Consider the following 24,250-nt stretch of genomic DNA (forward strand, 5'->3'; position numbering starts at 1 on the left):
TCTGCCAGACTCTGGGAGGGATATTACCTCATCGATCATAATTCTTGGTGTAAAAGAGTCTACTAGCTCTTTTCTGAAAGCAAGATTTCATTGGTAAGGAAGACTGGAGTGTATATGAGGGTACCAGGCAAGGGAGGCTACTGAATGGGGTGGATGGGGGATATTGAAGACAAACCTCCTCTATTTTATAATTTTACTCAGAGCCAGCATAAGTCCCAACTCCACCTTTCTTATTTATTCATTTGTCCATTTAAAGAATTTGGATTCTATACTAACAGAGAAAAGGTCATGTAGCACATGCTCATTTTGTTTCAAAGAGCTAAATTATTTTTCAAAAGACTTCATCACACTTCTGCTTGTGTTCTTTCCCCTCTCTTTTAGAGAAACACCTCCTAATGCTAAGATGGGTTTTGGATTTTCATGGTTATTATATTCATCTTTGTGAGTTTGTCTCTCCCTTCCCATGAACACCAAAGGGCATGGAAAAATGGCATCATATTGATAAAACGTGATGCCTTCCAAGACATTCTTTAAACAGTCTATTTGCAAATATGGTCAAAATGAATAATTCAGGCCAGTTGGAGTGAACATTTCTCCATGGATGCTTGGGGTGAAACTGGCTGGCTTTGCAAAGTGGTTCTCTTTATAAACTAGCAACATTGCTTTACGATGTATCTGGGTGACAGGCCAAATTCTTAAGTGATTTAAGTGTATGTATTTAGTATTTTCGAGCACTCTCACTTTTAGAACTAACTTATAGCATAGAGCAGCTGACTATGCTGTGCCTTGTCACATTGCCTTAGCAGAATCACTGGCAGAAACATCATAAATTTCTCCAGTTCCCCAAAATTTCACTCGCTTCTAGCTACCTCATCTTCCATACATTGATACATTTCATCACAATAAGACAATTTTCAGGAGGACACTGGAGGAAGAAAGAGGATGATTAAAAAAGAAAAGATGAAGATTCAATAGGAATTTTATGATGCTTTGTCATTTTTGCTGCAGAGAAAATATTTGTAGTGCACAAGCACCTGAATGCATAAAGATCCACCCCTAATCAAAATAGTGACAGGGCTGAAAACTGAATGCCATCTGACCTCTTTGGGAAGCCTTCACTTTCACCCTGAAGCCAATTCCCCTCACCCACCACCTGCAGCTAGTAGTATAGATTTTTATTAAGGATATTGGTGAGATCAGGAAAGGATTATGTATTGCACACCACATAGAGAAAAACTTCACCTAGAAAACCATTCACAGCAAAATAAAATGAACCCTATCACTTAAGGAAAAACGCTGTCTTCAGTAACCTCAGTTTCTCACCTGCTTTTTCCATCTTGGAGATTTCTCTTCTTCTGTGCCCTATTCCCCTCCTCCCTTTCACCTCTTCCTTCTTCTGAAAGGGATCATAAAAGCAGGTGAGAGCTTAGTTACCTTCCCATGGGGCATATGAATTGTACATTAAAACAGGGATAAAAAACTTAGGAGAAGAAGCTCTGCCGGTGGAATTTTAGGCAGAATGAATAATGGAAAGAGTCGAGCATTGGAGCCAAAGAGAGCTGGAATTGATTCCCAGTTCTGTCATTTAGAAACTGACTGTCTTGGGCAAGATACTTGTCTTTTCTGAGTCACAGTTTCTTCATTTGTAAAAAGAAAATAATAATACCTGCCTCATAATCTTTTGAGAATTAAATGAAATTATGTAAATAAAAATTAGTACAATATCTGATGCATAGTTGGCACTCAATAAATATTAGTTCTCTTACTTTATGATTAGGGAGATGGAGGAGGTGTTGGGGCAAGTCATGGGGCTTTCTCAGAATTCTCATCTCCAGGGAGCAGTGTGGGGAGGGGGGAAGACTGCAAGCAAGTTTAGGGAAGTAAGCTCATTTGATCGCATTGATTTTTCCAATCTGTCTCCTTAAGTACTTTTACTGTCTGCAACTTCCTGGTATCAAGGAAAATGGGAAACTGAACCAGGAGATCCTTGGTGAACAAGAAATCAGAACCAAAAAAGCAGAGTGGTTTGGAGGATTATTTCAGTCATGTGCTGTTTAAAACCTGATGAAATAATTTTACTGGATTCTTTGTGTTCTCTAGAGCCATTTTCTCTTTGGATGGTGATGATCAAGTGATAAATTTTGTTTCTTCAAGCTTCGTTTTCTGTGTTGGTCATTCTGTTTGGGGCCAACACATTCTTTTGTCACATGTGTTAACATCACTGTCTTAGGATCTGTCAAAATGAAGAATAACTTCCTTTTCTGTGCCAGACCCGATTTGATAGCCTTAATTGCAAAGATTTAGACCTTTCTTGGCACCAAAATATGGGAACTGGGTGCATATCTCACAGCTCTTTTTGTCCCTTATCAACCGCAATGCCCAAACAGTGTTTTGACATTACCAGCACGGCTGTCCTTGCCGTGTCTGAAGCCGTGTCTGCTGTGGTCTGCAGGGTCCAGCCTCAGAACAGGTGTTGCTCCCTCTGTGAATAGGAGCCTTTAATCCAGAGTGAGGTCATCCTTCAGGAAATGAAGAAGGTCCTAAGACTTTTGAAAATTATCTTTCTTGAGCTAGATTGTAGACCTGGGATAAAACTGACTCATGCCTTTACCCAAGGTAAAAACTCCTTTGGCTTCTGACCATAATGAGATCTTATCAGCCCTTTCTTCTGGTTTAATAAAATTGTTGGCCATGTTTTTTACAAAAGGTATTTTGAAGATGATAGAGAGATAATATCTATACAGAAATATATCTATATAAAACAAGAATGTGAACACAATAGCTATAAAAAGAGCATCAAGTGAAGTCTGAGCATTTTCATCCCAGGAAAGAGGTACAGATATACTACCAGGAAGAGTATAGCCCTGGGTTGCATCCTTGGCTTGACAGTTATGACCACAATTTAATAATACTCCAGTGCCATGATGAAGAAGAGTGGATACCTGGTAGGTTACAAGAAGTTTACCTCTCTCTGATGGTTTCCCTGATAATCCTCCTATTCACTATTGTATTACTTCTTCTGCCGGTTCTTAACCCTAGGCCCATGGACACTCAAACATTTTAGCATATTACTATAGCTCAAGTAAAAGATAAATCACAACTAAAAATATTTGATAAATTATTTCAATAAAATTAGTTTCACTTGTACTAGTAAGAATTTTATTTTTTGCTTTTAAAATTATTATTCTGGGAAGAGGTCCCTAGGCTTCAAAGAACTGACAAAGGATTCCATGGCACTAAAAAGAATCCCTAAAGTAGTGGAAGGAGGTCTTTTTACATGATCTGCAGTTTCATTAATCTAATTTTCAGAGGCCTTGGTTCTCTCCTCCATGATCTCACCACCATGCCTCTTGGATTGTGCCATATATGTCTGTGATGTGCTATTAATGTCCATCTTCCTTTGGGCAGAACACTACTTTCAACACAATAACAGTGCAATTCATAATGGAAATTTCTTTCGTATTTATTTCAACATTTACTGAACAAATCCTAAGTGCTAATTATTATGCTAGCCAAAGAGGATACTAGGTCAAAAAAAAAAAAAATCACGGTTCTTTATCAACTTAAAATCTAAGTGTGTGTGTGTGTGTGCGTGTGTGTGTGTGTTTGTATGTAATAACTTCTTGATTTATGCTTCCCCTGCAGATCTTGGAGGCATCTGAGGTTTCATGGGGACTTTCCAGCATTCCAGACTGCTGCCCTGCAATGAAGCTCTGAGTCACTGTCTTTGGGTCTAAGGTACTGGCTACAATGTGGAACCCCAGAACAGCCAACCTGACTAACCTTCACTCTAAGCAGAAGCCCAAAATATGTCTGGCCTGAAATCAGAGCAAGCACTCGAGAAAGACTTCTTTGTTAATGGAAAGAGGAAAGGAGAAAAGGGTTTCCAACACGTTGCAACAGTCTTTCCACCCTTCTAAAGAGCCCACCTCCCTTATAAACCAAGCTGTTCTATCTAGTGCATCCCATTCTAGCTTTTTGCCAGAAATAGAGCATGTCAATCCTGGTGAAAAAATAAAGACGAACCCTCAGAAAAATAGACCTGGAACTGTAATACTCCTAAAACGGTCCAGTAGGAGGATTATGTCGGAAAGTCAACCCAGCCCCCCTGTGATCCCATCCCGCAGGCCCGGGTTCCAGGTGTGCTATATTTGTGGCCGAGAATTTGGGTCCCAATCGCTTGGCATTCACGAGCTCCAGTGCTTGGAGAAGTGGCGCACTGAAAACAGCAAGTTGCCCAAGCACCTGAGGAGGCCAGAACCTTCCAAACCACTGCCTCTCAGTGGAAGTGGATCCTACAATCTTCAGGCAGCATTCCAGAGTTCCCAGGCTCAGCTGCTGCCCTGTGAATCCTGTGGCCGCAAGTTCTTGCCAGATCGGCTTCTTGTTCATCAGAGAAGCTGCAAGCTGAAGGGTGAGGGGCCCAGGGCACCAAATCCCAACAGTTCTGATAATCTTGCTGCTCTCAAGAAAGCTTCTGTTGGCATCCCAACCCGACCAAGGGCTCTCATCTGCTGCGTTTGTGGTAGGGAATTTGGCACTCTGTCCCTTCCTATACATCAGCCCAAATGCCTGGAAAAGTGGAAAATAGAAAATGACCGGCTCCCCAGGGAGTTCTGCCAGCCACTACCGCGGAAGCCTCAGCCCCTTCCAACTGGACAGTCCAACCAAGAGGGGCCGAGTCAAGCTCAGCTCGTACCCTGCCCAAATTGTAGCCATACCTTTGCCCCTGACAGCCTTCTGGTACACCAGAGAAGTTGTACAGCTCAACCTAGTGGGCCAAAAGTTCAGGATTTGACATTATGGAGTAAAGGTGGCCTCAAACAGTCCACTAATTCCAAGCAGCAAAGGAACATGGCAGTACCCACTGTGACTGATAAGGTAATTCGTGCCACATGATACACACTGGGTGGGTCTAGGGGATACATTCTGCCTCCAGGGGAATGAGAGAAAAATGTCCCTAGAATCAGCTCCCTCAGCTCCTAGGATGGTTTCTTTCAATGCCTTATTTCTGCCTCAGTGCAGCCTAAGTTGACCCCCTGTCAGACTCCAGGGCTATATCTCTGTTGGCAAAGTAGATATAAAAACACCCTTGCCTGGTGGATTCATAGTCCTCTTCCATTCTGCTGCCTAAAAGAGAGATGGACTTCTTTCTTCCTTGATCCCTCATACCAATAATCCTTGGGAGAGACTGTTATTTGAAAATGAGTCAGTAATGCTGTGTCTACATTACAGAGATATAATTCCCATTCCAACAGCCAATATTTATTACTGGTTTATTTTAGTCATCTACCTTAGGAATTCATTTTTGGCAATGCTGGTTATACTGAGTTTATCGTACTAAAATAAAATCTGTGTCAAAAACCCCAAATGACTTTAGCAGTAATTAAACACTGGAGCACTTGCAGAAATAAACATGCTCTAAAATGCAGCATGTTTTCTTTTAACACTTATATGGTTGTAGTATCTGGGGAATTAACCCCAGTGCAGACCCAAAGCCAACTAGATGTGTTCATGGATCTAGGAAGTGCTCAGTTTCCTCTGCTTCTCTGTACCCTGTGTTTGGGTCAGACACCAAGCCATGACTTGGGCAGTTGTAAATAAGCATGACTCCAGGGATCCCCAACCTGTATGGTGAAATGTTGTTGGGCCTTCACCTGAAATTTCATCATCAACCAGGACTGGGGAAGGATGCAAGATAGGGTGTGGTCCATGTGTTTTGTCCTTCCATGAAGCCAGGGAAGTGGTTGTGCTGCCATGTGTCACACCTTACAGAACATCAAGTCGTGAGAAATAGGGGGTGGTCAAAGTCTTTTCTCAGTGACTTGCTACTTGAAATGTCCCACCTGCAGGGTTCTTTAAATGAACTGTTCTCAGGAAACTAAGGTTACTCAAGCTATTGCAAAAATTAAACCAGAGGGATTGGGGGATGGGTAGCCATACTTCATTTTTTACCCAATTTTTCTTTGTTACTTCTTTTATTGCATTACTTTGGCAAATGTCGGGTACTTTTTCCTAACTTCTATGTTTAAAATGAAATCTTTGAATGAGATCTTTCACTTACTGGTTTAGAAGTTTCCAAGACAGTGATCCTAAAGCTGAAGAGTCAGATTAATGGGCATATTTTCCGATGAACTTGAAAAAGAACAGCTAGTTTCTTTGCCGAATGAAAACCCAAACTCGTAAGTGTGGCATAGGCTTCAGGCTGGTCTCATAAACATGAACTGTTTTTCTCATCTTCTGGCTGTTGCTTTTCTTCCAAAACGTGTGGGGTCTGGATTCAGTGAGCAAAAGAATCCACGTCTTAGAGCCACAAATCTGAAACTCCGTTAGTATTCTGACTTTCAGCCCTGTTTCCTGATTGTATGCATTTGCTTTAAATGTTCTCATTGCAGATCTCAAGATAGGAAAGAGTGGGGTCAGAATTCTTGTGCTTGTTGCTGTAACACGTACTTTGTGCTCCCAAGAGTGGAGCCAGCAGGCTGAGCATAGCATGTTCTCACTCAGTCACGACTGCTGAGAGAAGCTGGCCTGGGCCCCCGGCTTCACAAGAGGACACCCCTGACTCACTCAGTCATCTGGAGGGGAGACTGTCAGGAGGAGAGGCCAGTGAGGGCTGTCGGTGTCTTGCGCTTTTAGATCAGAGTAGAGGGAGTCCTTTGGAACAGGGGCATCTAGAGGACACGGCTCTGTCAGAGTTTGACCAACTCTGCTCCCGACCTGAAAAGGTGCATGTCAGTGAGAAACTGGCACCCACTGCCATCACATATGTGCTGGCCCTTTTGGGGACCACACAGGCTTTAGTGGAGGGCATAGAAATGTCATCCAACATAGGGTCCCTTTAGCTGCCAGATTTGGAGCAAGCTTGGGTTCATTAAAATGGAGAAAACTCCTAGTCTTCTGAGAGGCATAAGATCTCTTGAACCAACAGACATTATCCCTTCCCTTGAAAAGACATTTGCCACTGCACGGTGCTTTCAGCAGAAAGCCTCTCCTGGGTAGTATAGTTTTCTCTTTTGGTTGCATTTTGACCCTGTCTATTGCTGTTTTTCTATCTTTGTATCATTTAAGATTTAGATAGTGCAGTGAATCATTCATTTCCATAAAGATCACTGCCTTGTGCATTATTAGATTTCAGAATTTCATCTGCCTTTGGCGGCCAGCTTTTGGCTGACTGTGAGACACACGCATTGTTTTTTTCAATTCAGATGTTCGCTTCCTCTCTTCTCATGTCAATCAGAACAATTTCCCTCTAGAATCCTTGATCTGACTTCAGATTAGAATCAGCGATCTTGCCCAATGTTCTCAGGGGGCTCAATCTTGTAGTGAACTCAGGTGAGAAAAATATTTTCAGAATCATGATCACAGAACTTGGAAACAACTCATTGCAGTTGGGCAACAATGACTGTTTCGCTGGCAGAGTGGATTACCCTCCGCTCGGAATGTTCCTCCTACATAGATTGGCTCAGTTCTCTGATGACACAGATGCTCCTGTTACCCTTCAATCAAATCTAAACAAACAAACGCTGCTAAGACGATCCTCCTCCAAGTCGTCGATGGGCATTCTGTGCCAGCTCTGCTTTGCCCTCTCACCACTGAATGGACTTGAATTGTTCCGTTGCTTCTCATCCAAAATGCAGGGCTGAATTCACTCTCTCTGATCTCACAGTGAAGTTGTGAAGGATCCCAAGCAGCATGTAAGAGGAATAAAACCCTTGATACGGATTTTTATTTAAAAGGACCTAGAGTTGGTCATACAGAGTGAAGTAAGTCAGAAAGAGAAAAACAAGTACCGTATGCTAACACATATATATGGAATCAAAAAAAAAAAATTGTTCTGAAGAACCTAGGGGCAGGACAGGAATGAAGATGCAGATGTAGAGAATGGACTTGAGGACAGGGGGAGGGGGAAGGGTAAGCTGGGACGAAGTGAGAGTGTCATGGACATATATATATTACCAAATGTGAAATAGATAGCTAGTGGGAAGCAGCCTCATAGCACAGGGAGATCAGCTCGATGCTTTGTGACCACCTAGAGGGGTGGGATAGGGAGGGTGGGAGGGATACCCAAGAGGGAGGAGATATGGGGATATATGTATACGTATAGCTGATTCACTTTGTTATACAGCAGCAACTAAGACACCATTGTAAAGCAATTATACTCAAATAAAGATTTTTAAAAATAAAAAAATAAAAAATAAATAAAAGGTGTGACTGCCTGGGGTGTTGTTCTCCCATTATATGGTGTCAGAGCAACATCAAACTCCCCTTTTTGCCTCTAAAAGAAGGAAAGCCTGAACAAGCAATATCCAATTAAGCAAGATTTTAAAAGTAGTGTTAATTCCAGGTGAAATTTGATGCATAATATGGAAAACTATAGATTATCATTTTAAATTTTAATATTGCATTTATTTAATGCAACCCTTTGATGTCTGTTTTAGCAAGCAATGGTCTAAGTAATGCTAGAAGTATACAAGAATAGAGACCACTATTGCCTCTTATTTTAATATGAGTGAATACATTTTAATATTTGCATTTAATATTCGGGAAAAAATTTCCCTTTTCTATAAGCTGATAGTATTTCATTCTTTGACTTAAGGTCTTTCTGGCTAATTGGAACACAGATTGGCAGAGTTAATTAAATATAACTACAACCTAAAATGAAGCATTTGTTTAATTACCTTTTATTAGTTACATAATGCTTAGGGTTATTTTCTTAGTATTTTTCTGGTAACATGTGAAACACTGTTTCTAAAAACCCTACACTATATTACAAAACAGGCATTATTTTTCTTTAGGGAATGTCTTTTTTTTTTTTTTTAATAAAAGATTGTCTCTCTGAATGTAGTTTTAAGCTACCTTTGGCATCCTTGATGCTCAGGTTTGAGCTAAAATCCCATCAGACACGTCTCTAGCATCGGGTGCTGCCATCTGGTGTTTTCTTTTAATGTAATGTCTTCTACACTCAAAAATATTATTGCCTTTCTCTTTGTGTTACCTTCATATTTGAGAACGTGCCCTTATAATACAAACTCAAATTATTTAGGGCTACAGTTATATATTTGGTTTAATATCATCAATGCTGTTCCATAGCTAAATATCTCATTCTCTAAAGGCAAACCTCTCAGTGGGAAGGTCACGATCAGAAAGACTCAGAAGGGCAGGATGGATGTTCTCACATTGTCAAATGTTGTGTGTGTGTGTGTGTGTGTGTGTGTGTGTGTGTGTCTATTAGGTAAAAAGTATTTGGAGTTTATTAGGAGGCATGGAATAAAGGGAAGTAACTTTTATTAACTATCTTTATGATCAGTACTTCATATACATGTTCTCATTTTAATCCTCGTAATATTACTATATGACAGATATTACTTCCCTACTTTCCAGGTGGGGAAACTGAGATTAAGCAACTAGCCCAAAGTCACACAGTGGGCTTGGTAGTGGTGTCAGAGCCAGATCTGTCCAATTCCAAAGAACAATACCTTTTTATGTCACTAAAGAGAGAGGCATATGTGTGGTACAAAGAGGGTATGGCTGTGCTGCCAGGCTTATAAGTGCTAATTAGGCAGGACAAAGAGGACAGAAGTTTGTTCATTCAATAAATATTTATTGTTAGGCACTGGACTAAGTACTAAATATAGAGTCATAAAAAAGGTAGACACAGGGCTTCCTTGGTGGCGCAGTGGTTGAGAATCTGCCTGCCAATGCAGGGGACACGGGTTCGAGCCCTGGTCTGGGAAGATCCCACATGCCGCGGAGCAACTAGGCCCGTGAGCCACAACTACTGAGCCTGCGCGTCTGGAGCCTGTGCTCCGCAACAAGAGAGGCCGCGATGGTGAGAGGCCCGCGCGCCGTGATGAAGAGTGGCCCCCACTTGCCGCAACTAGAGAAAGCCCTCGCACAGAAACGAAGACCTAACACAGCCATAAATAAATAAATAAAATTAAAAAAAAAAAAGTAGACACAGTTCTTGATCTCCTGGAGTTTTTAGTCTTATGGAGGAAATGATAGGAAATAAATAAAAAGAAATATAAAAATTCTAATTGTAATGTGACAGTGTCTAATGGTGGGAGGTGGACATTTAAGTTCTTGGTTAGAGACAACCTCGTGACATTTCAGCTGAGACCTGAAAGGTATGAAAGCATTAGCCAATAGTCAGGATGTGAGGGGATGGCAACGACAGGAGGAGGAGACATGCTGGCTAAAGGTAGCATGTATGAAGGCCATGAGGTAAGAAAGATCTTAAAATGGAACTAAAAAGTCCACATGTGGCCAGAGTGTGATGAAGGGAGGGGACAGGCACACAAGATAAAGCTGTGGAAACAGCACAGTTTCTGCCAGCTGCCCAGTGGACACAGGGACATCAGTTATTTGGCTATTGCAGGAATCCAGGTGGAAGCAGATGAAAGCTTGGCCTAGGGTGTTGGTAGCAGAGATGGAGATAAGGTATAATGGGCAGAACCTGGTAATAGTTGGGATGTGGAGGAGTAAGGAAGGGGGTCAAGGATGACTCTAAGATTTCTAGCTTGAGCAACTGCACTGGTTGTGTCACTTTCTAAAATGGAAAAAACTTGAGAAACTGGTAGGCTCTTGGGGATAAAGACCAATTGTTTCATTCTGGACATACCAAATTCAAAATGCTTGTGAGGTATCTAAGTAGGCAAGTCAGGCTGAATATATAAGTCTGGATCTCAAAAGAGGAATTGGGCTGGGATATACATTTGTGCATTGTTAATATATATTTAAAGTCATCAGAATGAGTATAGGGCTAGAAAAATCAACCCAGGGCTGAGCCCTGAAGCATTACAGTATTTAGGGGTTAGAGGAGAAGGAGCTGGAGAATGAGTGACTGGAAACGCTGGAGGAACGACTTGAGAGTGTGGTGCCCTGAAAGTTGTGACAGGAGAAAATGTGAAGAATAAGGGTGTGGAAAACGGTACGCAGTGCACAGAGGTAGGATGAAGGATGGAGTAGGATGAAGGCCAAAAAATCTATTTGATTTGGCAACGTGGATTTAGTTTGACAAACTTGGAGAGAACACATTCAGGGTCGTGACGGGGGTTGCAGACTGTATGGATGATAAAGATAGGAGGTGTTTTGAGAAGTTTGGCTTAGAGACTAGAAGAGAAATAATGGGTAGGCTAGAAATAGAGATTTTAGGTTAAGAGAGGTTCCCTTAGAAGATGGGAGCTTGTAGACTACATTTGAATATTCTGGATAGTGATCCAGTAGAGAGCAGGAGAGGTGATAAGAGCAAATGTAAAACCTGGAGGAGAAATGGGCACCAAGGTGGGATCCCAGCCTGTGCAAAGGGAGAGGATTAACAAGAGGGGACATGTCTCCATTTCAGGCGGAAACTGTGCTGTTTCCACAGCTTTATCTTGTGTGCCTGTCCCCTCCCTTCATCACACTCTGGCCACATGTGGACTTTTTAGTTCCATTTTAAGATCTTTCTTACCTCAAGGCCTTCATACATGCTACCTTTAGCCAGCATGTCTCCTCCTCCTGTCATTGCCATCCCCTCACATCCTGACTATTGGCTAATGCTTTCATACCTTTCATGTCTCAGCTGAAATGTCACGAGGTTGTCTCTAACCAAGAACCTAAATGTCCATCTCCCACCATTAGACACTGTCACATTACAATTAGAATTTTTATATTTCTTTTTATTTATTTCCTATCATTTCCTCCGTAAGACTAAAAACTCCAGGAGATCAAGAACTGTGTCTACCTTTTTTATGACTCTATATTTAGCACTTATTCCAATGCCTAACAATAAATATTTATTGAATGAACAAACTTCTGTCCTCTTTGTCCTGCTGAATGAACACTTATAAGCCTGGCAGCATAGCCATACCCTTTTCAACCCTTTTCAGGTTGAATGCAGGTGAAGGTAAGATTGTAGGTTGTTAGTGGGAAGATGAAGGAGCTACAGTCTGTTAGCTTATATTTTATATTTTCTCAGTGAAATACCAGGTAAGCTGATCAGGCCTATCAGATGAGAAAGAGAGACATATAAAGAGAGAGGGAAAAGCGAATCTTGAGGGTCTACTTAGTCCTTTGTCTCTTCATGCCTTCAGTTAAACTGAGTTTCTGAAATAAAGACAGGCTCCTAGAACCGTGTGCCTCTTTAATCCCCAAACACAAGAATGACTTGGAACTCTCTGGAGGTGGTAGATAAAAAGTCCAGTGTGATCTGCCTGCGGGTTTTCATTCTCATAACCATCTTCAGTGGCCCGAGCTCACCTCCTCATGGTCGTCAGTGCCGATGTCATGAGAACCAGGCTCGACCTCACAAACCACCCCCTGATGATGCTGCCAGCTGGGCCACTAATATCCAGCTCCATGGGCCATTTCTTCATCTTTCCTTGGTGCCAACCATGCCTGAATATCAGGGCAGCGTTCTAGGATCCCACGGCTCTCAGGTGTACCAAGCGCAACTTTAAGGTAACAAGAGCATTCCCTTCTGTCCTGTTGGCTCCAGAAACCAACCCAAAGGAATCTGTGTGTATATAGCGTGTGTGAAATACGTGCTGAGGGTGAGGGAGGGTTCCACATCTGATGTGACAGCAACAGCAACCCCAATGAAATTGATATATATTACTTCCTAAGATAAAAATGTGAAGAATAATACTCATCTGTACAAATTACACTCTAACATATTCATTTTTAAAAATCAGCCTCAAATGATAATTATCCGTATGTCCTACATATCCGTAATGAGAGAGACCATAGTAGATATAGCTACCTCTCTCAGAGCCCAAAGATGAAAGCAAAAATAGGTGGTCCTTGCATTGGTATTCCAATATGTGGATTTCTGCTTCTCTGAAAAGAAAAATACTGATGGTAACCTCTGTGAGAAGAGAGGATCACATATTATAAATTCAGGTATTATTCAAGCCTAAAATGAACAGAACTACAACATGCTGTACCCTCAAATAATCTTTCTAGCTTAAATGATTTCATGTGTCTTCCTAAGCCTGCTTCTGCATGTCACCCCCATCTCGCTCCTTCCAGCCCCAAACACACAGACATCCACATTTTCTAGTGATAGATGCTTAGGAAATCTTTATGTAATGACTGAATGGATATACATAGTTCTTAGAAACCTAAATTCCAAGGTCAACAATTAAAATCTCTCCCAAAATTCTTAGAACTCCACCAAAGGCAGTGCAACACAACCTTGAAAAAGTTCCTCTTGAAACGGAGGTGATTGTCCTATGAACAGACTCTCACTGCTAGATGTGAGGACAAGTTCAGCTTTATGAATAGGTGGAAACTGAGAGAATTTGACTTAGGACTCACCTCTTGCTTTCCCTTTATATTGTGTAATTCATCTCCTTCTTACATCCACTGTCTCTTTCACATATTTACCTCTGTGAGGCTGTCTTATAGGGAGAGAGATGTCCTACAAATTAAAGAAGGGTCTAATAAATGGAGGAACTCAATAAATTTCCAGTAATCCTGCTCCAAGCACCAACTCTGATGCCATAATACTGTCATTAAAAGTCCCCAAGCAGCTCTCACATCCAGGCTACCTTTGTTTAAGCAGAAAAGGTAAAAACATAAAGATATCACTGGTCCCAACCTAAAGCTTCAGGAAATCAGAGGCAGAGGGTAGAGAGACAGAGAGGAAAGGGAGAGATTGGGACCAAAAACTCTGATAAGAAAAGAAAAGGAAAAGACAACAACCAAAGAACAAAACTATCTCCTAAGGTTAGAATCCTTTCTGTCCTATATCCAAGATGATATCTTTCTTCTTTTCATTGGAAAACCTCTTTCCTGGGCCTCCCCCCAGAGCTGGGGGCCCTTTAGCATACAAGTTGTAGACAAACCATTCGTGGGAAATAACCCGTCTTCCAAGTTCCAGGTCAGATAGTGCCTATGCTTTATTCTTTTTCTCTCTAACTATAGAAGCTGGAAAAACTGTGTCTGCCACAGTTTTTAGGTTTTTCCTTTCTTGTCCCCATTGCTTCATTTTACCCTGTGACCCGGAGCCATCTGACCATGAAGGTCAGGCCTGGTGCCAAACTGAGGATCACAGGAACCAGACACCAGGGACACATCCGTTTTCTTCAAGGAAAGTCATTCTTACAAGCATTTGCCAAGAGGTTGAATCAATATCTCAAACATCTCACTTTCTAACCAATATCTTTCCAAGGGATCAGAAAAGAACGCTTCTATCTCAAATGTGAAAAGAAAAAAGAAAAAGAAAAACCTTCAGCTAAGAAACTGTATTCCTTTCATAAACAGAAACTAATTTGGAATTTGTTCTTTGACTTAGATTTTTCAGCCTTTGTATGTCAGGACAAGGAAGTAAATAGCTAAAATGCCAAACATATATTCAAAATACCAATAGTTTGTTTTAAAAAATCAGGTACATGAAAATACTTTAATGTTAACAGCATTTCCAAATGAATGACCAAGTCTTTCTTATTGTTAAAAGGAGCAAAACAAAACTCCAAATCACAAATAGCAGACTCTCTAATAGTTGGCCAATAGACAGGCTGGATTGGAAAATTCCTTTACGTGGCATCCAGTGATTTCCAAAAACAATTTAATTTCAAACAACGATCCTTCCAGATGTGACATTTGGGTAGGATTGTTTGAAAACACCAGAAATGTGAAATACCAGTGGTTTTGAGACAATCAAACTCTGCGATTGTTGAGGTTTGAGACTGAACTACACAGTTACTCCTATATATTAAAATGCTATTAATACTGTGTCTGCATGTGTAGGACATGGCTGGGGGAATGGAAACTTAATTATACACTTTCAATCTCAGTCAAGTTTGTTGAAATTGTGTTTTAAATGGCTACAGGCAAAATTCTGACTTCGGGAATGGCTTTGGGTGACCTGGATCTCCTTTCCCTTCCAGCACCTTCTGCATCTCCCCTGCTCCTACCAACCCCCATCTTTTGATATTGTTGGAAGGGGGTTGGGAAAATCTGATAAAATTCTTCACAGAGAAATCTCTCTCATAGGACTATTTGCGTTTTGAAAGAGGATCTGGGGAGAAAGGATTTTAATCCAAAGGAATGAACTTTGGAGGTAGTCGAGAGAGCAGAAGTAGGAATTTTGCAGGTTTCTCTCAAATCCCATGCAAAGGCTGACTGTGGACACGTAAGGCAGAGCATGATACTCTGCCAACGACGGACGACTTTACACCCCATGTTTCTAGAAGCCGCTGAAATCAAACAGACCTGGAATCAGTTGACAGATGCACGACAAAATCACATATCTCTGAACAAATTACTTCCCTCAGCCTCAGTTCTGCAGGCAAGAGCTTAAATGTGAGAATACCCGCGAAAAACCTGGGATCGTGTCTGACAAACCACCACATGTCATCTCCTCCGTGCTCCCTTCACAGAGGCAGTGCAGTGACAGGCAGTGTGAAGATGCACTGTCTGGGTGAAAAGCAACTTCACCATTTACTAACAGCTCTGTACCTCAGTTTCCTGGTTTGTAAAATGGAGGTATTACATTTTATCCAGAGGATTATTATGAGAAGTATTGAGATAAAGCATGTTAAATGCTTAGTACAGGGCCTGGCACATAGAAAGTGCCTCGTAATTGTTAGCTGCTACGTGGTCATACATTTTCAGTATTGGAATACGCACATGGATTTCTAAAAGAGGTTTTACTCTTTTTTCCGCAAGTACAGGGAAGAAAAACTTTCCCTCATATTTCCCCATCTAACCTTACTGCATTCTATGACATGCCTTGTGTGCTTACCACAGACATTTCAATTATTTGGCCTAATAGAAGAGATCAAGAATGTGGAAAATCTAAAACAGCAGCTATGGCCCAGATTCTTTATGTTTAATTTTGTCATGCAGAAAGAGGAACACTATTGATGGAATGATACCCATTCAAAAGCTGCACAGTCACATAACAATTCCCTCAGACCCTGGCAGGATTGGCCCTGTTTTTGACAACCTGGGATCCAGCTAGAAGTGAGGGAAGCAAAAAATCCTCTAGCAAGTAAATGACTTAAGGATTATGCACAGTTACTGTGTGGAGGTGCTGTTGGACCCTCCTCCCTTCATGGAGGGTTTTCTTTTGCCTAAGGATAGGTTTCCAGCCTCCTGTCAAGTTCAAAGTGCCTAAGTGCTTATACTCAAAGGGAGCAGGTAATTTTCAGTGTGACAACTGCTAATGTACCACTGCACATTTGTTTTCTAAAATACCTCCCCAACTTTTTAAATTCCAGAGCCAGAGATTCAGTCCTTTGACTCAAAACACTGACTCCATAGGAAATCCCAGCTAAAATGCAAAGATCCCCTAGCTAGGTAGCAAACCATGTCTAGCTATTGGCATATTAATACAGATTAACCATAAGTTTAGCTCATTTCTTAGAAATGAGATATAAGGCAAATACCTTTTATTGGGGGGCTAAGTGGGGAGAGGGAGTGAAAGAACAGGCTGCTCTGAGTCACAAGCTCATATGCTTTCAGGGTTTGGGCAGCTGCATATAGGACCATAGGGAGTGGTGGAGCCTATGGTATCCTGGAGAGTAAGTCCCACCTAAGGATATTCACACTGGAAACTTTTAAGAACGTTGTGCCAGTCAAATAAAACATGGAAGTCCATTGGCTGAAATGGTGGCGAGTCCATCAGTTTACAATCTGAGATCCAGAGTGTAAAGCAAAGGGGACATAGTTCCACGGGGTAGCCTGGGTGAGATGCTGTAAAGAGGACAGCTTGGGTCATGAAGGACCCATGAGGGGACCCACACAGTTGTGTAGTAGTTGAGTACAGTGTCCGCTAGCACACACGCTTCGTGCCGGGGAAAAGGGTAACTCACCCTAGCTGCCAAACACCATTTGGATCACGTGTGGGTGACTCCAGAACAATGAGGCGATTCTTGTGGGTCAGATATCTGGGATCCAAAGCTTCTAAGACTTTTACAAGGCCACAAAAAGTCCAGGACCCTAGAGAGGTTTCCCATCTGGAGAGTAGTCTTCAGAACTAATCAGTCTGACTGAGTTCAAACATATCAATGGGCAAAGAAACCAAGAATGTTTACTCCACTCAGCAAGCCCCTTTCTCCCCCTGCCCCTGTTCCTTGACTGATTTCAGGGGGAATGGGCTCTGTGCACACCAAATAGGGATCTGTCAACTAGACTTATTGCCTCAGACAAAGAGCTTAGGAAAAAATATAAAATATTCCCAAATAAAGGTGGTGAATTTAAATACGATCATTCCCACAGTCAGGGCCAATTCCCGGCTCTGTCCCTAGCATAGTGCCTTGCACATTGCCTGTAATCAGAACATTCTTCTGAGCAACGGCATCTGGGCTACACTTGAACCACCTCCTGGGAGACAGCCCTTTCCTCCAAACGCATTTCCATTTAGCGCTGAATCAGTCTCAGCTGTGTTTTCAGCAGATGTCTCTGGTTTCTTTCCGCTCACAGTGCAACTTCAGTATCAATATTTAGAATCCAAGTGCTTTATTGGCATTCACGAAGTTGAAAAATCTCTGATTCAACCCAGATATTTACAGACTGGCTCGTTACCAGTCATGCTCTATCTGAGAAACAAAGTACACGTCCACCTATAAGGCCAATTCTAGGCCGTGTCCTGAGACAGGGCAAGGATTGTCCTGTGTATTCTTTTCCACGGCCACCATATTTAAATTTTGTATCTTGTGGCTTGTGTCATTACAGATGATTGATCACAACCAGATGTTTTGAAAGTGTCTTAAGGTGGGGCATCTTTTTCTAATTTACTCAAAGTGGTGGTGCAGGCCACGGGGACAGTTTCCCTTTCAGGACGTTCTCACACCTCTGGGTTCTTTGATTCCTCTTTGACTCTTAGGTTAATGAACGTCCCCAAATGAACACAGGGCATGTGGCTGTTTTGTTACAGGGCTGTTATGATGCAACCTAAAAGGAAGAAAAATGACCATTAAACTTTCAGCAGTGTTTGTTTGTTTCTAAGTAATGTGTGAAGCATGTTACCTGGGGGAAAGAGCGAGGCATTTTATTTACAGACATAATTTGGTAATAAAAGAGACATCTTTTACATTTTGATATAGCTGCTTTGTCCCAGCCCCACTAAACTAGCCTCTTCGAAAAGAACAGGCCAACTGCTTCAATGACAGCAAACAAATCCAGGTAACTATGGCCTTACAATGTGCAAATGTGCAAGGCTTCCTTTGTTCCCTGGTAGCAGGGAGGTAATTGTACGTGTGACCTTTTAGAGGCAAAGCTCTCAGCTCTCTTTCTTCCTGAGGGGATTGAGTCTGGAAATGATCATTGGAGGCTGAAAGGAGGGCGAAGGCAAAGCCAGGGAAAATGTAGTGGAATGACTAGTGTGATACAAAGGAAGCCTCACAGTACCCCTGAGATTAACTGAGGAAAATGACTAACTTAACTTACTTGTCTTTTGTGCACACGTACTCATGTTCGCGCGTGCGCACACACACACACACACACACACACACACACACACACTCATATACTAAAGGACCTTGAACTTTCTCTTACTAGAAGATGAGAAACTGGTGTCAGTTATGTTTCAAATGCCAGATGCCATACACATGGGCACAGAGGGCTAGCCCTGCTTTTAATCTATCCATCCCTGGTGCAGGGGCTCAGGCACTGACATTCTAAAATTGGATTTTCTGGATGAAATTGTATGTGAATGGAGTTGTTACCCAGTGCACTTACTCTGGCAAAAATGTTAATGTCCTGGAAAAGAAACTCAATAAAACACTTTATAATTTTCTCTAGTTCTTTTTTTTTTTCTTTTTTCAACTGGAGAATTTCTTGGGTGACAAATTAAAGGGTTTAGAATTTAGATCACTAAAAAATATTCTCCAGTTTCTAGTAAAAGTAACCCTAAAACACATTATTTGATTTTGGAATTTCATCTGACAATGTGTATTGCTGACTTTGAACTGACTGCATTGCGTGAGCAGGGTGATGCAAAAATACTCCACTAAACTAGGTCTGCATGAGTGATGTTTAATCAGCTTCACTGAGGAATGACATACAAACAATAAACTCCATCCATTAAACTCACGCAATACAATGAGTTTTGAAAGTTTTATATACCTATCACCACCATAACCCCTGATTTGATTTTTAGCCATTACAGCTTAGTTTGGATGTTATATAAATGAAATCAGGCAGAAATGTAGTCTTTTATGTCTGACTTCTTTCAACACAATGATTCTGAGTTTCATCCATGTTGGTGTTGGTAGCAGTAGTTATTTTTTATTGCTGAATAATAGTCCATTGAATGGTGGAATTACACTTTGTTTATCTATTCATGGATGTCTCCAGTTGCATTAGAGTTTTTATTATCACTTAACAGTGCTGTCTACTTCAGTGCAGACAAAACCAGTTTACATTTCTTCAATACGGAAGAATCAAGGTGTTTTAATATGTGAAAAGTATAAATTGCCTCATCTGGCCCATTCCTTGATCTGATTCTGTCTCAAAGGTCCTCATCTTTGAACTCAGGTCTCAACACAGCCAAGACAGTTTCCATTACTGTTTTTCATTGCCCAGTCTCTGCCTGACTCCCAAATAATACGATGCCTTCACATGGCCAAGGCAGCTCTCTTGGTGTAGGAAGTACTTGCTTCTAGTGCTGTCTGTCAAATCCCTCCCCAGCTACTGAAGCATGGCCACCTTCTAATGACAGGAGGTTGGAGTCTGGGGTCAGGACCAAGGTGGGAAGCCAGGGAGACCCTTAGAAAAGGTGCCGATCTTTGACTGCATTCTTGAGGTCTGATACTCATGTTTTAGTCCTGTATTGAAGAGCCCGATTCCTGCTTTCACACTTCCTCTGGTCAGTTATTCCACTATGGACTTTAAAGCTTTCATGTTAACACACTACAGTACTATTAAGCCGTTTTTGAATAGGTCATGTTGTCGGGCAATTTGTTTGAGGGAGTTCTGCACACATCAGTACAATTCCACCCATTCAACAAACCCATTTCTATTATCACCCTCTTCACTGGTTTCTGGTCAAGACTCTTCCCTTTCTTCCTACTTCAGGCTCCTATAGCACTCTGTCTCTGTATCATGACACATGAATTTTGCCTTCTAATTTAGTTTACATGTTTGTCTCCATTACTAAGGAAAGCTAAGGATTGGGGTTCCCCATAACCTCCAGCAGGGTGAAGGTATATACTCAATTTAAATGCTTGTTGGAAGGAGCAGATGAATAAATCCAGGGAGGCAATAAAATAGAGGACTGTGGCCTCTACCTTGGGGAATAATGTTGAGTTTGGTGTGGCTGGCAGACCTGTTTCATGGGGCGTACGCTGGGCCTGAATGAAATCAGTCTGAAGTGTTTGGACTTTATTCTGTAGTCATAGAGAACCACAGAAATTCCTTATATCAAATCAGACCAGCCAAGTTTGCACAAAACTTAGTCAAGTGCTCAGGGTGAGGAAGCAGTTGGGAGGCTGAATACTATACGATGATTTGTCAGTCCAGCCACCGTGGGTGACACAGGACCCAAGGGGATGGTTCAGTCCATCCATCTCCCAAATCATCTTTTTGGCTGTCACTTTTCAACATAAGATGGCTCATACCCTACAATCCCATCTAGTTATTTGTGAATTCACTTTTTGGTGAATGCAGCCAAGCTAGGGAAACAAGCCTGAACAAAATGAATATATTAGGATATTAGGAAGAGCTATACTTAGATCATCTTATGGTGGAAACAGACTCATGCTAAATCCTGTCCTCAGATTATTTTTCCAGGCCTTTGTTACTGCTTTTTAAAGTAATAGAGCTGAATTCTAAGACTTCAGTTGTGTTACATCATGCAAGCATTTAACTAATGTATTTTCAACTATAAACCATTGACAAAATAAAATAGTATTGGAATAATGTAATTTAAGGTATTGCCAATATTTTCATTTTGCATTGTACTTTTATGCTATGCAAAGATGTATTCATTCTTAATGTTATTTTAATTCCAGTTACTAACTGGTTGCATTACTAAACTGTATTATATACAGTACCTTGAATATCATCTTTTATCAGTTATTTAAGGAATTTTCAGAAAGTAATTGGGGCTCCACTTGATTTTTCCTTTTAGGACTGATTTTATTACCTAACCTCTGCTTAAGTTTTGACTCGGGAGTTGACATTCTTTTTTATTACTTTATTATTCTTATAAAAATGACACAAGTTGATTACAAAAGTTCAAGCTGTTATAAAAGTATAAAATTAGCATAACAGTTACTCCAGCTTAGTTTGACCTTAGTGAGTATCATTCCAGACATCTATGTAAATAACATATAAATAAATAGACATGCAGGTTTTCATAGAAATGAGATCATCACATTCAAGTTATTATTGATAGAGGTAATATATTTAATTTTACTTGAATTCAACAAAAAGAAACCAAAGTGAAACTGATGATATTGCTGAACTTCCGAAAAATATTTCTTCACTAAAAGAACGTTAGTTTTTAAAGGACCCACTAATGCTAAAAAACAGATATGTTATTAAAGAATATGAAAAAAATTTTAACTCCACGTTTCAATTTTATACTGCTTTAATTGACTGTTTGCCATGAAAGGTGGAGAATTTCAACATCCTTGTACCTACCTCTCCTTCTGTGGCCAATTTTTGTAAGTAAGGTATTTTTATTTGTCAAGGTGTGTTGCTTTTCTATTCTCTTCCCTAACCATAATTTCTATAGTCATTTTACCTTAGTTCTGTGTTTAAATGGATTCATTGCCATTCTTATAAATCTATATTTCTCCATATGGATTACAGCTTCAATATTTCTGAGCTTTTTTTTTGTTTGTTTGCTGTTTTTGTTTCATCTCTTGATTGCTTATATTTTATGGATTGATGTTTTTCAAAAGTGTGTAATTTATTGACTAAACCGGGACATTTTAGCGAGTAAAAGAAGGAACTATTAATACTTAGTCGAGACAACAGGTACATTAGGGACTGTTTTACACAAAGCAGAACTTAAGATCTTCCTAAAGCCAGAGGTGGTATATTTCATAGGTTCTTGCAGGCTTCAGTTCAGTACTTTTAGAGGCATTTAAATGGTGCCAAATGGCTCCTTACACAAAGGAACATCTATTTGAAAGAAAAGGTTTGGCTCTGACTAAAGGCCCAACACCTCACTTCCTGGGGTTAATGGATGAGTTTTAGGGAGTCCCCCAATCATTCCAAATCATATCGACTGTTCTCTGTACATGTGCATTTTTCTGGGGAGATGGCCATTGCAACCATTAGATTTTCAAAGGGGCTTATGGCTCCATATACATTACTAATTGATATTTCACAATATAACTCCCAAAAGCTACATCACTGGAGCATGTTCTCCTAAGTCTCCTATAAATAGTATCACACAACTATAATTTCACACTATTATTACTTAGTATTTATTGTGGGATTAATATAAGAAATGACCAAATGTACTAGTCATAACTTCCACTTTAGTTTTTAATGTCTCTTTCATTAGGATTCATGCAACAGTATTTAATGTTAGGAATATCTTTTCCTTCTGACCAGTTACTATACTTCCTTCTATAAGCTCTGTTGCCTATTGAGTTGTGTGGTTCACTGTGGTTTTTCTTTCTGCCTGAGCACTCAGGGAGGTCATCAAAAGCTATCTGAAGCTATTTGAAATAGGTATCCTAGTCTAGGTTTTCTGGAACTATGTACATTCCTCTTCAATCAACATCTCTCTTAAGGTTCTCCACTAAACCACCCTCTTTCCTTGGTCCTTATTCTTTCCTTGGTCCTTATTCTTTCCCCTTTGATTCAATGGTGATATTACAAATTGTAAAAAAAGAATGGATGGATGACAGGTCATCTACACTGATTAGGAGAAAAGTTGTTAAATGTCCACTTCCCTTTGCCTTGCACAGTCCTGGCCTAAAAGATTGAACATGAGGCATTCCTGACAGAGAAGAGACATTAACAGAAAGAAAAAAAAATGCTGCGTGGAAAATAGAATAATAATTCCAATGGTGGCCAGAAAAATGATTGAAAACATATGAAAGTTAGTGGATTCAACTTGAAAGAAATATACACATATGAAAACTTCCCCTGAAGTGTTCAAGTGCCTCTGGCTACATCCAACCTAAACAGACTTTCCCAGGAAACTGAAAGAACAAGGGCAAAATGTGATGAGCCCTAATAAACTTGCTGTGTAGGGGCATTTAGCTGCCCCCCTAAAACAGTTCACATCAGAAATAGTGCTTATGTAGATTCAGAGATGAACTTTTTAAAAATCTTTTACCCTGATGTTAAAAAAGTAAAGCCCCACCCCCAAAATATTATCTGAGATGTTGACAGGAAAACTGTTGATCTAACCCTTTGCTTTGCAGAAACTTTAGACTGACTGGCTTCCTCTTTGCCTTCCTTTGATTACGCTTCCTGGAGTTGGCTTGCCCTGGCAGGCCCCGTGTAGACAAGCCCCCTGGGCACACCTTCCGCCACCCCGCCTTGCTCAGTTATTCGAGTCCCAGTAGCACACTAGCCAAGAAGCGGCCGGCCATCTACCCTTTCCACCTGGAATATGGTCTCTTCTTCCTGTTCCTCCTCTCCATCCCCCACTCATCCACTTCCATCTGAAAACACTGAAAAGGCTAAAGAGTAAAACCTTGGCAGTGGCCGTAACCACAAGTTGGAGAGGGTTCAGCTTTCTCTGGAAGTTTCAGACTGACAGTTGTGAAATTAATGAACAATAAAAGAGGTTCTCTTATCTCTGTTCAGACCCATGGGGATGCATTTTTCTCTTCAGCTGTGTGTCTGGGTTGCTTGCACTTCGCTAGAGCGTGGCTTAGGAGCGAGATGCTCAAAACCTAAGAATATGGAGTATGTTGAAAGTTCAGCTGCAGTTCACCCACAAATATAGAGCATGCGGCAGGCTTTGGAAAATATAATATAGAATATCTTAGCCTTTCTATGGTATTAATTTTCTCCCACATTCCTGTAAGTTATTTTGTGCCTGTCTTCTAGCCTTTGTGTCTGCCTATTTTCTTCTAATTTTTCCTTCCAGAAGAAGCCTTATGACAACGTGACATGAATGTCTTCATTTATGACCCATACCAATTATTTTGCTTCCATGCTTGGTTAAATACTACATTTGGCTCATACTTTCCATATGGAGTTTTAAGAAATTCATTATTCTCAAAGTAAAAAGAATAACTTCTTATTTTCAAACTTCAAAAACCTGCATCTAATTAATCTTTCAAGTAAATAAACATATAAAAATAAGAAGGAACTTTTGGATACTTTGAAGATTATTACT

At 40.7% G+C, this 24,250-nt stretch overlaps 1 protein-coding gene across 1 annotated transcript in view; it reads left to right on the top strand.

Annotated features, from left to right (window-relative positions):
• The window catches only part of LOC118893002 (zinc finger protein 474-like), a 65,312-nt gene that overhangs the window by 25,690 nt on the left and 15,372 nt on the right, over positions 1–24,250 (top strand). The window contains exon 2 of the mRNA XM_036848120.1: positions 3,646–4,881. Coding sequence (XP_036704015.1) covers positions 3,859–4,881 — 1,023 coding nt within the window. The 5' untranslated portion in view covers positions 3,646–3,858. The remainder of the gene's footprint in view (positions 1–3,645; positions 4,882–24,250) is intronic.

This window comes from Balaenoptera musculus, chromosome 3 (genome assembly GCF_009873245.2).
Source record: "Balaenoptera musculus isolate JJ_BM4_2016_0621 chromosome 3, mBalMus1.pri.v3, whole genome shotgun sequence".
Classification (NCBI taxonomy): Eukaryota; Metazoa; Chordata; class Mammalia; order Artiodactyla; family Balaenopteridae; genus Balaenoptera; species Balaenoptera musculus.